The following is a 16,190-nucleotide window of genomic DNA, read 5'->3' on the forward strand; positions in this document are numbered from 1 at the left end:
TAGGAGGACCTGTTTCTTTGGGTTAGGGTTAAGCAGATAGGAGGACCTGTTTCTTTGGGTTAGGGTTAAGCAGATAGGAGGACCTGTTTCTTTGGGTTAGGGTTAAGCAGATAGGAGGACCTGTTTCTTTGGGTTAGGGTTAAGCAGATAGGAGGACCTGTTTCTTTGGGTTAGGGTTAAGCAGATAGGAGGACCTGTTTCTTTGGGTTAGGGTTAAGCAGATAGGAGGACCTGTTTCTTTGGGTTAGGGTTAAGCAGATAGGAGGACCTGTTTCTTTGGGTTAGGGTTAAGCAGATAGGAGGACCTGTTTCTTTGGGTTAGGGTTAAGCAGATAGGAGGACCTGTTTCTTTGGGTTAGGGTTAAGCAGATAGGAGGACCTGTTTCTTTGTGTTAGGGTTAAGCAGATAGGAGGACCTGTTTCTTTGGGTTAGGGTTAAGCAGATAGGAGGACCTGTTTCTTTGTGTTAGGGTTAAGCAGATAGGAGGACCTGTTTCTTTGGGTTAGGGTTAAGCAGATAGGAGGACCTGTTTCTTTGTTGACCGCTCAACACAGAATAGCAGCTGCACTCCCTCATCGCTTGGAGAAAATATCCTCTCTTTTATTCAGCTTTGTTCAATTGTATTCTTCATACTATAATATAATATAAAATAATACTATAAAGTAATGCCACTGAATTCTAAGCAAATCTTGTCTGCTAAATGAACTAGTGTAGCCCACAGCCATTTGGCATAGCCAGATCAGGACCTGCTAAATGAACTAGTGTACCCCACAGCCATTTGGCATAGCCAGATCAGGACCTGCTAAATGAACTAGTGTAGCCCACAGCCACATGGCATAGCCAGATCAGGACCTGCTAAATGAACTAGTGTAGCCCACAGCCACATGGCATAGCCAGATCAGGACCTGCTAAATGAACTAGTGCAGCCCCACAGCCATATGGAATAGTAGCCAGATCAGGACCTGCTAAATGAACTAGTGCAGCCCCACAGCCATATGGAATAGTAGCCAGATCAGGACCTGCTAAATGAACTAGTGCAGCCCCACAGCCATATGGAATAGTAGCCAGATCAGGACCTGCTAAATGAACTAGTGCAGCCCCACAGCCATATGGAATAGTAGCCAGATCAGGACCTGCTAAATGAACTAGTGTAGCACACAGCCATATGGACTAGTAGCCAGATCAGGACCTAACATAAGGACAACTCAGAGTTTGCTATTCTGTTCTTCTGAAATATACTACGTTTTCTTCATATCATGTTTCTTTAGACCTCTCTAAAATAATTTGTAAAGATATAACCCTCTCCCCCCTCCCTCCCTCCCTCCCTCCCTCCCTCCCTCCCTCCCTCAGGCTGACCAGACAGGGCTGATGCTAGCAGGATGGACATGATGCTAACCCTCTCCCTCCCTCCCTCCCTCCCTCCCTCCCTCCCTCCCTCCCTCCCTCAGGCTGACCAGACAGGGCTGATGCTAGCAGGATGGACATGATGCTAACCCTCTCCCCCCTCCCCCCCTCCCTCCCTCCCTCAGGCTGAGCAGACAGGGCTGATGCTAGCAGGATGGACATGATGCTAACCCTCTCCCTCCCTCCTTCCCTCCCTCCCTCCCTCTCCCTCCCTCCCTCCCTCCCTCCCTCCCTCCCTCCTTCCCTCCCTCCCTCCCTCCCTCCCTCCCTCTCCCCCCTCCCTCCCTCCCTCCCTCCCTCCCTCAGGCTGAGCAGACAGGGCTGATGCTAGCAGGATGGACATGATGCTAACCCTCTCCCCCCTCCCTCCCTCAGGCTGGCCAGACAGGGCTGATGCTGGCGGTCAGTCATGGCAGGATGGATATGGTTCGGGCGCTGCTGGCCCAGGGGGCAGAGGTCAATGTCCAGGACGATGAGGGTTCTACAGCCCTGATGTGTGCCAGCGAACATGGCCACGCTGAGATAGTCAAACTACTGCTGGCCCAGCCGGGCTGCGACGCCACTCTCAGCGACAGCGTGAGTACCTGTGTGCATGCCTGTCTGTCTGTGTTGATGGCCCAGCCGGGCTGCGACGCCACTCTCAGCGACAGCGTGAGCCATCTCTCTCTCTCTCTCTGTTCCTCTCTCTCTCTCTCTCTCTGTTCCTCTCTTTCTCTCTCTCTCTGTTCCTCTCTTTCTCTCTCTGTTCCTCTCTTTCTCTCTCTCTCTGTTCCTCTCTTTCTCTCTCTCTCTGTTCCTCTCTCTCTCTCTCTGTTCCTCTCTTTCTCTCTCTCTCTGTTCCTCTCTTTCTCTCTCTGTTCCTCTCTTTCTCTCTCTCTCTGTTCCTCTCTTTCTCTCTCTCTCTGTTCCTCTCTTTCTCTCTATCTTTTCCTTTCAGTTGAAGGCATTGTTGTACAACAGACTAGGTATCCCCCTTTCCCTTCTCTCTCTCTCTCTTGCGCTCTCTCTCTCCCTGACTTTTGTGATGTAATTATGCAGCCAGTTGATGTAATATTGTTAATCTCTCTCTCCTCTATTTGCTCTCTCTGTCCCTCTCTACCCTCCCTCCTTCCCCTCTCTCTAGGATGAGAGCAATGCCCTGTCTATCGCTCTGGAAGCGGGTCACAGGGACATAGCAGTGTTGTTGTACGCCCACGTAAACTTCTCTAAGGCCCAGTCACCGGTCAGTACTCTCTATCCTGTCCCCTGACCTCTAACTCTGACCTCTAACCCTTACCTCTGTTCCCTGACCTTTAACCCTTACCTCTGCTCCCTGACCTTTAACCCTTACCTCTGTTCCCTGACCTTTAACCCTGACCTCTGCTCCCTGACCTTTAACCCTTACCTCTGCTCCCTGACCTCTAACCCTTACCTCTGTTCCCTGACCTTTAACCCTTACCTCTGACCTTTAACCCTTACCTCTGTTCCCTGACCTCTAACCCTGACCTCTGCTCCCTGACCTTTAACCCTTACCTCTGCTCCCTGACCTTTAACCCTGACCTCTGCTCCCTGACCTTTAACCCTTACCTCTGACCTTTAACCCTTACCTCTGTTCCCTGACCTCTAACCCTGACCTCTGTTCCCTGACCTTTAACCCTTACCTCTGTCCCCTGACCTTTAACCCTTACCTCTGTTCCCTGACCTTTAACCCTTACCTCTGACCTTTAACTCTTACCTCTGACCTTTAACCCTTACCTCTGTTCCCTGACCTCTAACCCTGACCTCTGTTCCCTGACCTTTAACCCTTACCTCTGTTCCCTGACCTCTAACCCTTACCTCTGTTCCCTGACCTTTAACCCTTACCTCTGTTCCCTGACCTTTAACCCTTACCTCTGTTCCCTGACCTCTAACCCTTCCCCTGACCTTTAACCCTTACCTCTGTTCCCTGACCTTTAACCCTTACCTCTGTTCCCTGACCTTTCACCCTTACCTCTGTTCCCTGACCTTTAACCCTTACCTCTGTTCCCTGACCTTTAACCCTTACCTCTGTTCCCTGACCTTTAACCCTTACCTCTGTTCCCTGACCTCTAACCCTGACCTCTGTTCCCTGACCTTTAACCCTGACCTCTGTTCCCTGACCTATAACCCTTACCTCTGTTCCCTGCCCTTTAACCCTTACCTCTGTTCCCTGACCTTTAACCCTGACCTCTGTTCCCTGACCTATAACCCTTACCTCTGTTCCCTGCCCTTTAACCCTTACCTCTGTTCCCTGACCTTTAACCCTTACCTCTGTTCCCTGCCCTTTAACCCTTACCTCTGTTCCCTGACCTCTAACCCTTACCTCTGTTCCCTGACCTCTAACCCTGACCTCTGTTCCCTGATCATTAACCCTTACCTCTGTTCCCTGACCTTTAACCCTTACCTCTGTTCCCTGTACCAGAGCTGTTGCCCTGAAATCACTTCTTGACAAACATATTTTTATTTTGAGCAGAGCAACTATTCTCCCGCTGTCGTTCTAATGTTAACTATGTGTGTGTGTTGTGTTCGTGTGTTGTGTGTGTGTGCATGGTGTGTGTGTGTGTGTGTGTGTGTGTGTGTGTGTGTGTGTGTGTGTGTGTGTGTGTGTGTGTGTGTGTGTGTGTGTGTGTGTGTGTGTGCATGGTGTGTGTGTTGTCTTTGTGTGTTGTGTGTGTGTGCATGGTGTGTTCGTGTGTTGTGTGTGTGTGCATGGTGTGTGTGTGTGTGTGTGTGTGTGTGTGTGTGTGTGTGTGTGTGTGTGTGTGTGTGTGTGTGTGTGTGTGTGTGTGTGTATGGTGTGTGTGTGTTGTCTTTGTGTGTTGTGTGTGTGTGCATGGTGTGTGTGTGTGTGTGTGTGTGTGTGTGTGTGTGTGTGTGTGTGTGTGTGTGTGTGTGTGTGTGTGTGTGTGTGTGTGTGTGTGTGTGTGTGTGTGTGTGTGTGTGGTGTGTGTGTGCATGGTGGGTGTGTTGTGGTTGTGTGTGTGCGCATGGTTTGTGTGTGTGTGTGTGTGTGTGTGCGCATGGTGTGTGTGGGTGTGGGTGTTGTGTGTGTGGGTGTGGGTGTGTGTGTTGTGTGTGTGTGTGTGTGCATGGTGTGTGTGTTGTGTGTGTGTTGTGTTTGTGTGTGTGTGTGTGTGTGTGTGTGTGTGTGTGTGTGTGTGTGTGTGTGTGTTGGTGTGTGTGTGCATGGTGTGTGTGTGTGTGTGTGTGTGTGTGTGTGTGTGTGTGTGTGTGTGTGTGTGTGTGTGTGTGTGTGTGTGTGCATGGTGTGTGTGTTGTCTTTGTGTGTTGTGTGTGTGTGCATGGTGTGTGTGTGTGTGTGTGTGTGTGTGTGTGTGTGTGTGTGTGTGTGTGTGTGTGTGTGTGTGTGTGTGTGGTGTGTGTGTGCATGGTGGGTGTGTTGTGGTTGTGTGTGTGCGCATGGTTTGTGTGTGTGTGTGTGTGTGTGTGCGCATGGTGGGTGTGGGTGTGGGTGTGTGTGTTGTGTGTGTGGGTGTGGGTGTGTGTGTTGTGTGTGTGTGTGTGTGCATGGTGTGTGTGTTGTGTGTGCATGGTGTGGGTGTGTTGTGTTTGTGTGTGTGTGTGTGTGTGTGTGTGTGTGTGTGTGTGTGTGTGTGTGTGTGTTGGTGTGTGTGTGTGTGTGCATGGTGTGGTGTGTTTGTGTGTGTGTGCATGGTGTGTGTGTGTGTGTGCGCATGGTGTGTGTGTGTCTCCAGGGAACCCCTCGTCTGAGCAGGAAGACGTCCCCCAGTCCCACCAGGAGGGGCATGTTTGACTAGCGCCACCGCCCATTGGTCAAGTCTCATGACACCAACCAACCAACCGCTGAAGATTTCAACCCCAGGGACAGACTTTGGCCCACCCCCTGACAACCTGATTGGACCATGTGGGATTGTTGACCATGCAGTTCAACCAGAAAGGTTCCCTGGGTTTATATACCATGGGGTCCAACCAGAAAGGTTCCCTGGGTTTATTGACCATGCAGTCCAACCAGAAAGGTTCCCTGGGTTTATTGACCATGTGGTCCAACCAGAAAGGTTCCCTGGGTTTATAGACCATGTGGTCCAACCAGAAAGGTTCCCTGGGTTTATAGACCATGTGGTCCAACCAGAAAGGTTCCCTGGGTTTATTGACCATGCAGTTCAACCAGAAAGGTTCCCTGGGTTTTATTGACCATGCGGTCCAACCAGAAAGGTTCCCTGGGTTTATTGACCATGTGGTCCAACCAGAAAGGTTCCCTGGGTTTATAGACCATGGGGTTCAACCAGAAAGGTTCCCTGGGTTTATTGACCATGTGGTCCAACCAGAAAGGTTCCCTGGGTTTATTGACCATGGGGTTCAACCAGAAAGGTTCCCTGGGTTTATTGACCATGGGGTTCAACCAGAAAGGTTCCCTGGGTTTATAGACCATGTGGTCCAACCAGAAAGGTTCCCTGGGTTTATTGACCATGTGGTCCAACCAGAAAGGTTCCCTGGGTTTATTGACCATGTGGTCCAACCAGAAAGGTTCCCTGGGTTTATTGACCATGTGGTCCAACCAGAAAGGTTCCCTGGGTTTATTGACCATGTGGTCCAACCAGAAAGGTTCCCTGGGTTTATTGACCATGTGGTCCAACCAGAAAGGTTCCCTGGGTTTATTGACCATGATGAAAGATGAAACATATTGATCAGCCTTGTAGTAAGATGAGCTGGTATTGATCAGTCTTGTAATAAGATGAGCTGGTATTGATCAGTCTTGTAGTAAGATGAGCTGGTATTGATCAGCCTTGTAGTAAGATGAGCTGGTATTGATCACTCTTGTAATAAAATGAAACACCTTTGGTCAGTCTTGTAATGTGATGTTCTGGTATTGGTCAGTCTTGTAATGTGATGTTCTGGTATTGGTCAGTCTTGTAATGAGATGGTCTGGTATTGGTCAGTCTTCTACATGAACATCCCAAAGTGTCCTTGTTAAACTGAATGTATAGAGAAGAAGGGTTATTTTTTGTAGCTACCTGAAAGAAGACACCACCAGCATTCGGTCTGCTCTGAGTGGATAGAGAGGAGGAGAGCAAGAAGGAGGGAGAGAAGGAGAGGAGAAGGAGGAGGAGGGGGAGAGGAGAGAGAGAGGAGGGAGTGAGGAGGAGGGAGAGAGGAGGAGGAGGGAGAGAGGAGAAGGAGGAGGAGGGAGAGAAGGAGGGGGAGAGAGAGAGAGGAGGGAGAGAAGGAGAGGAGAAAGAGAAGGAGGAGGAGGGAGAGAGAGAGGAGAAAGAGAAGGAGGGGAAGAGAAGGAGAAGAGATGTCATACTTCTTGAGGAGCTGGACTTCATAAGAACCCAGAAACACATATATTGTATTCTAGAAATGGGCTGCAATAGACACGCGTCCTGTCCAGGCAGTGAACGTCAAGAGCTGCCTCACAAGAGAGAGAGAGGTTCCTGGCTCACATACTTACATATCCAGACTATAGACCTTTTCAGCTGTCAAAACAATAACACGTTCTGTACCAAGAGGTTCCCCAGTAAGCATCCGCTGCTGCAGTGCCCCATAATTGCTAACTAGCTAGGTAGTTGGCTAGCTAGCACAAAATGACAAGTTCGCATTTCTTCATCCACCAAAAAGCTGAACAAACAACTTATTGACTTGCTACCAGATCCACTAAACACAATCATGAGACAACGTTTATTTCTCGTTTATTATCTGTTTGCTCTGGTGGTGTTGCATTAGGCTAGCACAGTAAATAACCACATAGCTAGCGTGATGTGAGGATAGATAAAGATCAGGTGACCTTGTTAGCCAGCCAGAGCTAGCGTGATGTGAGGTTAGAGAAAGATCAGGTGACCTTGTTAGCCAGCCAGAGCTAGCGTGATGTGAGGGTAGAGAAAGATCAGGTGACCTTGTTAGCCAGCCAGAGCTAGCGTGATGTGAGGGTAGAGAAAGATCAGGTGACCTTGTTAGCCAGCCAGAGCTAGCGTGATGTGAGGGTAGAGAAAGATCAGGTGACCTTGTTAGCCAGCCAGAGCTAGCGTGATGTGAGGTTAGAGAAAGATCAGGTGACCTTGTTAGCCAGCCAGAGCTAGCGTGATGTGAGGGTAGAGAAAGATCAGGTGACCTTGTTAGCCAGCCAGAGCTAGCGTGATGTGAGGTTAGAGAAAGATCAGGTGACCTTGTTAGCCAGCCAGAGCTAGCGTGATGTGAGGTTAGAGAAAGATCAGGTGACCTTGTTAGCCAGCCAGAGCTAGCGTGATGTGAGGGTAGAGAAAGATCAGGTGACCTTGTTAGCCAGCCAGAGCTAGCATGATGTGAGGTTAGAGAAAGATCAGGTGACCTTGTTAGCCAGCCAGAGCTAGCGTGATGTGAGGTTAGAGAAAGATCAGGTGACCTTGTTAGCCAGCCAGAGCTAGCATGATGTGAGGGTAGAGAAAGATCAGGTGACCTTGTTAGCCAGCCAGAGCTAGCATGATGTGAGGTTAGAGAAAGATCAGGTGACCTTGTTAGCCAGCCAGAGCTAGCATGATGTGAGGGTAGAGAAAGATCAGGTGACCTTGTTAGCCAGCCAGAGCTAGCGTGATGTGAGGTTAGAGAAAGATCAGGTGACCTTGTTAGCCAGCTAGATTCATTTCTCTCACAACAGCCAACAATAAACTAAAGTAAACGTAGCTAGTATCTGAGTCCAATGTTTGACGGACTCATTGTTTACAACAAAGTTGCCAGCAGCAGTAATTACCCCACTATCAACCTCTCTCTCCCCCCTCACTAATCTGTCACTCAACTCATCTATATTTTACCCTTTATCCTTAAGGCCCACTTAGTTTCAATCAACAAACATAGTGTCGTTTAAATGAACCGCTAGATTGTGCTATTCATATATTATCAACCTCACGTTATGAGACATAGCTAGTGGTTTGGTTACTGCAAAGCTAGACTATACAACATGCTAGTGCTGACACCTTGTGGTGATAATGTTGAACTGCATATTAATTACACCAGGATGATGCATAACATGAAGCAAACACATTTCAAATTCATTTCAAGCAACATATTTGGCAATGTCTTTTTAAATTAAATCAAATTAACCTTAAAATATTCCTTTCTGGACACCTTCAGGATAGTGATATGAGATAATGTCTCTCCTGTGAGCATCTCATCCTTAAGGTCCTCCTTCATAATGTCTCTGCCCTGAGCCTCTCATCCTCAAGGCCCTCCTTCATCCTGAGCCTCTCATCCTCAAGGCCCTCCTTCATCCTGAGCCTCTCATCCTCAAGGCCCTCCTTCATCCTGAGCATCTCATCCTTAAGGTCCTCCTTCATCCTGAGCCTCTCATCCTCAAGGCCCTCCTTCATCCTGAGCCTCTCATCCTCAAGGCCCTCCTTCATCCTGAGCCTCTCATCCTTAAGGTCCTCCTTCATCCTGAGCATCTCATCCTCAAGGCCCTCCTTCATCCTGAGCCTCTCATCCTTAAGGTCCTCCTTCATAATGTCTCTCCTCTGAGCCTCTCATCCTTAAGGTCCTCCTTCATCATGTCTCTCCCCTGAGCATCTCATCCTTAAGGCCCTCCTTCATCATGTCTCTCCCCTGAGCCTCTCATCCTTAAGGTCCTCCTTCATCATGTCTCTCCCCTGAGCCTCTCATCCTTAAGGTCCTCCTTCATCATGTCTCTCCTCTGAGCATCTCATCCTTAAGGTCCTCCTTCATCATGTCTCTCCTCTGAGTATCTCATCCTTCATCATGTCTCTCCTCTGAGCATCTCATCCTTAAGGTCCTCCTTCATCATGTCTCTCCTCTGAGCCTCTCATCCTTAAGGCCCTCCTTCATTACAAGGGTAGGGCTTGAATGAATCCATTTCATGACGGCATGTAGAAGTCTAATCTGGTGTCCTTCAACATGGTTATCCTCATTATGAGTCTAATCTGGTCTCCTTCAACATGGTTAGCCTCATTATGAGTCTAATCTGGTCTCCTTCAACATGGTTAGCCTCATTATGAGTCTAATCTGGTCTCCTTCAACATGGTTAGCCTCATTATGAGTCTAATCTTGTCTCCTTCAACATGGTTATCCTCATTATGAGTCTAATCTGGTCTCCTTCAACATGGTTAGCTTTATTATGAGTCTAATCTGGTCTCCTTCAACATGGTTAGCCTCATTATGAGTCTAATCTTGTCTCCTTCAACATGGTTATCCTCATTATGAGTCTAATCTTGTCTCCTTCAACATGGTTATCCTCATTATGAGTCTAATCTGGTCTCCTTCAACATGGTTAGCTTTATTATGAGTCTAATCTGGTCTCCTTCAACATGGTTAGCCTCATTATGAGTCTAATCTTGTCTCCTTCAACATGGTTATCCTCATTATGAGTCTAATCTGGTCTCCTTCAACATGGTTATCCTCATTATGAGTCTAATCTGGTCTCCTTCAACATGGTTATCCTCATTATGAGTCTAATCTGGTCTCCTTCAACATGGTTATACTCATTATGAGTCTAATCTGGTCTCCTTCAACATGGTTATCCTCATTATGAGTCTGATCTGGTCTCCTTCAACATGGTTATCCTCATTATGAGTCTAATCTGGTCTCCTTCAACATGGTTATCCTCATTATGAGTCTAATGAGAAAGGAAAAACCCACACACAGATCAAGTGTGTTGGGCATGTCAGTGAGTGTAACAGATGGGTGAGTCTGTAGCACACGTGAGTTAGCTGACAGGTGAGCGCTGGGCTCTTTCTCAATTCATCCTTCCTCGATTCCTCTCCTCACCTCCTAAAAACTAATTGTAGAATAGAAAAACAGACAAACAGGAAATGTTCAATGACCAAAAAATGCACTAAATTCACAGAATCAACACTTTCTGTGATACAAAGAACGCCTATTTAAATGGTTAGTGGATTTAGACATCTATATTACTCCAAAACAAGAGATGATTGATTAGTTAAATGAATAGTGTCTAATAGAAATAATCAGCAGTCAGGGCTGGAACAGAAACCTGCTCAGCCAGTAGGTAGATATATAACAGCAAGGTGTCAGGGCTGGAACAGAAACCTGCTCAGCCAGTAGGTAGATATATAACAGCAAGGTGTCAGGGCTGGAACAGAAACCTGCTCAGCCAGTAGGTAGATCTCTAGCAGCAAGGTGTCAGGGCTGGAACAGAAACCTGCTCAGCCAGTAGGTAGATATATAACAGCAAGGTGTCAGGGCTGGAACAGAAACCTGCTCAGCCAGTAGGTAGATATATAACAGCAAGGTGTCAGGGCTGGAACAGAAACCTGCTCAGCCAGTAGGTAGATATATAACAGCAAGGTGTCAGGGCTGGAACAGAAACCTGCTCAGCCAGTAGGTAGATATATAACAGCAAGGTGTCAGGGCTGGAACAGAAACCTGCTCAGCCAGTAGGTAGATATATAACAGCAAGGTGTCAGGGCTGGAACAGAAACCTGCTCAGCCAGTAGGTAGATCTCTAGCAGCAAGGTGTCAGGGCAGAAACAGAAACCTGCTCAGCCAGTAGGTAGATATATAACAGCAAGGTGTCAGGGCTGGAACAGAAACCTGCTCAGCCAGTAGGTAGATATATAACAGCAAGGTGTCAGGGCTGGAACAGAAACCTGCTCAGCCAGTAGGTAGATATATAACAGCAAGGTGTCAGGGCTGAAACAGAAACCTGCTCAGCCAGTAGGTAGATATATAACAGCAAGGTGTCAGGGCTGGAACAGAAACCTGCTCAGCCAGTAGGTAGATATATAACAGCAAGGTGTCAGGGCTGGAACAGAAACCTGCTCAGCCAGTAGGTAGATCTCTAGCAGCAAGGTGTCAGGGCTGAAACAGAAACCTGCTCAGCCAGTAGGTAGATATATAACAGCAAGGTGTCAGGGCTGGAACAGAAACCTGCTCAGCCAGTAGGTAGATCTCTAGCAGCAAGGTGTCAGGGCTGAAACAGAAACCTGCTCAGCCAGTAGGTAGATATATAACAGCAAGGTGTCAGGGCTGGAACAGAAACCTGCTCAGCCAGTAGGTAGATATATAACAGCAAGGTGTCAGGGCTGGAACAGAAACCTGCTCAGCCAGTAGGTAGATATATAACAGCAAGGTGTCAGGGCTGGAACAGAAACCTGCTCAGCCAGTAGGTAGATATATAACAGCAAGGTGTCAGGGTTGGAACAGAAACCTGCTCAGCCAGTAGGTAGATCTCTAGCAGCAAGGTGTCAGGGCTGAAACAGAAACCTGCTCAGCCAGTAGGTAGATCTCTAGCAGCAAGGTTGGCCATGCATGTTCTATATCTATGCATTGTTACTTTAACAGTATTGTTATAATCCTACAACCAATTCTAACAGTCAACCAATAGCATATCACCCATTGGAATTATATCCTTGAATAACTTTCATCTGCAGACAGGATTTAGCATCTTTCACAGGTCTCTGTATCTGAAACATAGAAATTCGACCAGGACTTGCTTCATTAGAAACATACATTAGACCAGGACTTGCTTCATTAGAAACTTAAATTACACCAGGACTTGCTTCATTAGAAACTTAAATTAGACCAGGACTTGCTTCATTAGAAGCATAAATTAGACCAGGACTTGCTTCATTAGAAACTTAAATTACACCAGGACTTGCTTCATTAGAAACTTAAATTACACCAGGACTTGCTTCATTAGAAACATACATTAGACCAGGACTTGTTTCATTAGAAACTTAAATTACACCAGGACTTGTTTCATTAGAAACTTAAATTACACCAGGACTTGCTTCATTAGAAACTTAAATTACACCAGGACTTGCTTCATTAGAAACTTAAATTACACCAGGACTTGCTTCATTAGAAACTTAAATTACACCAGGACTTGCTTCATTAGAAACATACATTAGACCAGGATTTGCTTCATTAGAAACTTAAATTACACCAGGACTTGCTTCATTAGAAACATACATTAGACCTGGACTTGTTTCATTAGAAACTTAAATTACACAGGACTTGCTTCATTAGAAACTTAAATTAGACCAGGACTTGCTTCATTAGAAACTTAAATTACACCAGGACTTGCTTCATTAGAAACTTTAATTACACCAGGACTTGCTTCATTAGAAACATACATTAGACCAGGACTTGTTTCATTAGAAACTTAAATTACACCAGGACTTGCTTCATTAGAAACTTAAATTAGACCAGGACTTGCTTCATTAGAAGCATAAATTAGACCAGGACTTGCTTCATTAGAAACTTAAATTACACCAGGACTTGCTTCATTAGAAACTTAAATTACACCAGGACTTGCTTCATTAGAAACATACATTAGACCAGGACTTGTTTCATTAGAAACTTAAATTACACCAGGACTTGCTTCATTAGAAACTTAAATTACACCAGGACTTGCTTCATTAGAAACTTAAATTACACCAGGACTTGCTTCATTAGAAACTTAAATTACACCAATCTAGCTATAACATTAAACTGACATTTTCCCAGGATGTAAGGACCATCCCGGCCATGAATATTATTTTCAAAAAATGCTAATTGAGAAAACAACTACACAATGTTAACTAGCTAGCTGTTTACAGCCGCCACGGAACAGCTGTAAGTTCTTTGGGGTTCCATGGTTCTCCTCCTAAAAAAGCTGTTAAAAAGGTCTATAGGTCCCAGCAGTATACAGACACTACTGCCCCGGTCCCAGCAGTATACAGACACTACTGCCCCGGTCCCAGCAGTATACAGACACTACTGCCCCGGTCCCAGCAGTATACAGACACTACTGCCCCGGTCCCAGCAGTATACAGACACTACTGCCCCGGTCCCAGCAGTATACAGACACTACTGCCCCGGTCCCAGCAGTATACAGACACTACTGCCCCGGTCCCAGCAGTATACAGACACTACTGCCCCGGTCCCAGCAGTATACAGACACTACTGCCCCGTCATCATCACCACCATATTGTTTATCATCATCACCACCATATTGTTTATCATCATCATCATCATATTGTTTATCATCACCACAGGAGGCAGTTGGTATATTAGATTCTATTTCACCCGCAATACAGCCTTTCGTTTAGACTAAATGTTTGTACATATTATATCATATTATATTATCATATTGTTTTCTTTACCTGCCTGACACCTTTAATGGGTCTGTATGTGTACACCGCCACCTTTAATGGGCCTGTATGTGTACACCGCCACCTTTAATGGGCCTGTATGTGTACACCGCCACCTTTAATGGGTCTGTATGTGTACTCTACCACCTTTAATGGGCCTGTATGTGTACACCGCCACCTTTAATGGGCCTGTATGTGTACACTACCACCTTTAATGGGCCTGTATGTGTACTCTACCACCTTTAATGGGTCTGTATGTGTACACCGCCACCTTTAATGGGCCTGTATGTGTACACCGCCACCTTTAATTGGCCTGTATGTGTACACCGCCACCTTTAATGGGCCTGTATGTGTACTCTACCACCTTTAATGGGCCTGTATGTGTACTCTACCACCTTTAATGGGCCTGTATGTGTACTCTACCACCTTTAATGGGTCTGTATGTGTACACCGCCACCTTTAATGGGCCTGTATGTGTACACCGCCACCTTTAATGGGCCTGTATGTGTACTCTACCACCTTTAATGGGTCTGTATGTGTACTCTACCACCTTTAATGGGTCTGTATGTGTACACCACCACCTTTAATGGGCCTGTATGTGTACTCTACCACCTTTAATGGGCCTGTATGTGTACACCGCCACCTTTAATGGGCCTGTATGTGTACACCGCCACCTTTAATGGGCCTGTATGTGTACACCACCACCTTTAATGGGCCTGTATGTGTACTCTACCACCTTTAATGGTTCTGTATGTGTACTCTACCACCTTTAATGGGCCTGTATGTGTACTCTACCACCTTTAATGGTTCTGTATGTGTACTCTACCACCTTTAATGGGCCTTCTCAAATGGATAATTGTAACTCAATCTTCTCTGGATTGGATATACATTCTACTTTTATACAAATCTACAAAATTTGTATGTATTTAAAAATCACAATATTTTGAATATTTCCTATTGCTTCTTAACGTTACATGAAGATATATATTTATCAAGGTATAGTTTTTAATGCAAATATCATTGTATTTCCTTGTATGTACTGTAATGTGTTGGAGCTGGTAACTGTGTTGTTCTGTTGAGAAGGAGAGGAGGTACTTTGATCTGGTTTAGAGTTCCTGGAACGTGTTGCCATATAACAATAAACTGAATAATAATGATCTGGGGTTGTCTTCAGTCTGTCTGGTTAATAGTGGTGAAGAGTGCTACTGGTTTCCAGGGGACTGTCTCCATCTGCTGGTGTTAACTAGTATTTTGTAGGTCGTTTTTAAACGCAGAAGCCCTTCCCAAGGCAGACCCACTCTATGGCTGCATCATTTGTCATATTTTATATACTTTCTGTATTTGTTGGATATTTTGAAATGACAAATCCACTGTATAAATCATGTGACATAAGCCTAGAACGAGCTATCATTGCAGTTTGGCGCCAAAGTTATAGGAACCACGAAAGGTCTGCTGTCGTCCTGTTGAGTTACACACTTGTAGTCTGTGTGTGTGTGTGTGTGGGGGGGGGGGGGGGGGGGGGGGTGTGTGTGTGTGTGTGTGTGTGTGTGTGTGTGTGTGTGTGTGTGTGTGTGTGTGTGTGTGTGAACAGCAGTGATACATGTTAGTTATTGGCCTGGGCTAATAGAAGTGCTTGTAAAGCCGGTCTTTTTAATTGGCTACATTTCATATCATTTTCTTTACCTGCTGGTTTTAATGGGCCATATAGACTACCATGAGACTACGATATAGATATATAGACTACCATATAGACTACCATGAGACTACGATATAGATATATAGACTACCATATAGATATATAGACAACCATATAGATATATAGACTACCATATAGACTACCATATAGATATATAGACTACCATGAGACTACGATATAGATATATAGACTACCATATAGATATATAGACTACCATATAGATATATAGACTACCATGAGACTACGATATAGATATATAGACTACCATATAGACTACCATGAGACTACGATATAGATATATAGACTACCATATAGACTACCATATAGATATATAGACAACCATATAGATATATAGACTACCATATAGACTACGATATAGATATATAGACTACCATGAGACTACGATATAGATATATAGACAACCATGAGACTACGATATAGATATATAGACAACCATGAGACTACGATATAGATATATAGACTACCATGAGACTACGATATAGATATATAGACAACCATATAGATATATAGACTACCATATAGACTACCATATAGATATATAGACTACCATATAGATATATAGACAACCATATAGATATATAGACAACCATATAGATATATAGACTACCATATAGACTACGATATAGATATATAGACTACCATATAGATATATAGACTACCATATAGATATATAGACTACCATATAGACTACCATGAGACTACGATATAGATATATAGACTACCATATAGATATATAGACAACCATATAGATATATAGACTACCATATAGACTACCATGAGACTACGATATAGATATATAGACTACCATGAGACTACGATATAGATATATAGACTACCATATAGACTACCATGAGACTACCATATAGATATATAGACAACCATATAGACAACCATATAGATATATAGACTACCATATAGATATATAGACTACCATGAGACTACGATATAGATATATAGACTACCATATAGACAACCATGAGACTACGATATAGATATATAGACTACCATA

At 45.2% G+C, this 16,190-nt stretch overlaps 1 protein-coding gene across 4 annotated transcripts in view; it reads left to right on the top strand.

Moving 5' to 3' along the window:
- kank1a (KN motif and ankyrin repeat domains 1a) overlaps positions 1-14,621 on the top strand; it is a 383,083-nt gene extending 368,462 nt beyond the window's left edge. For all 4 annotated transcript variants that reach the window (XM_055887878.1, XM_055887877.1, XM_055887880.1 and 1 more), the window contains 3 exons: positions 1,781-1,981; positions 2,529-2,627; positions 5,119-14,621. In XM_055887878.1, coding sequence (XP_055743853.1) covers positions 1,781-1,981; positions 2,529-2,627; positions 5,119-5,181 — 363 coding nt within the window. In that variant the 3' untranslated portion in view covers positions 5,182-14,621. The remainder of the gene's footprint in view (positions 1-1,780; positions 1,982-2,528; positions 2,628-5,118) is intronic.
- The last annotated feature ends 1,569 nt before the right edge of the window (positions 14,622-16,190 follow it).

The sequence above is a fragment of the Salvelinus fontinalis genome, chromosome 28 (assembly GCF_029448725.1).
Source record: "Salvelinus fontinalis isolate EN_2023a chromosome 28, ASM2944872v1, whole genome shotgun sequence".
Lineage (NCBI taxonomy): Eukaryota > Metazoa > Chordata > Actinopteri > Salmoniformes > Salmonidae > Salvelinus > Salvelinus fontinalis.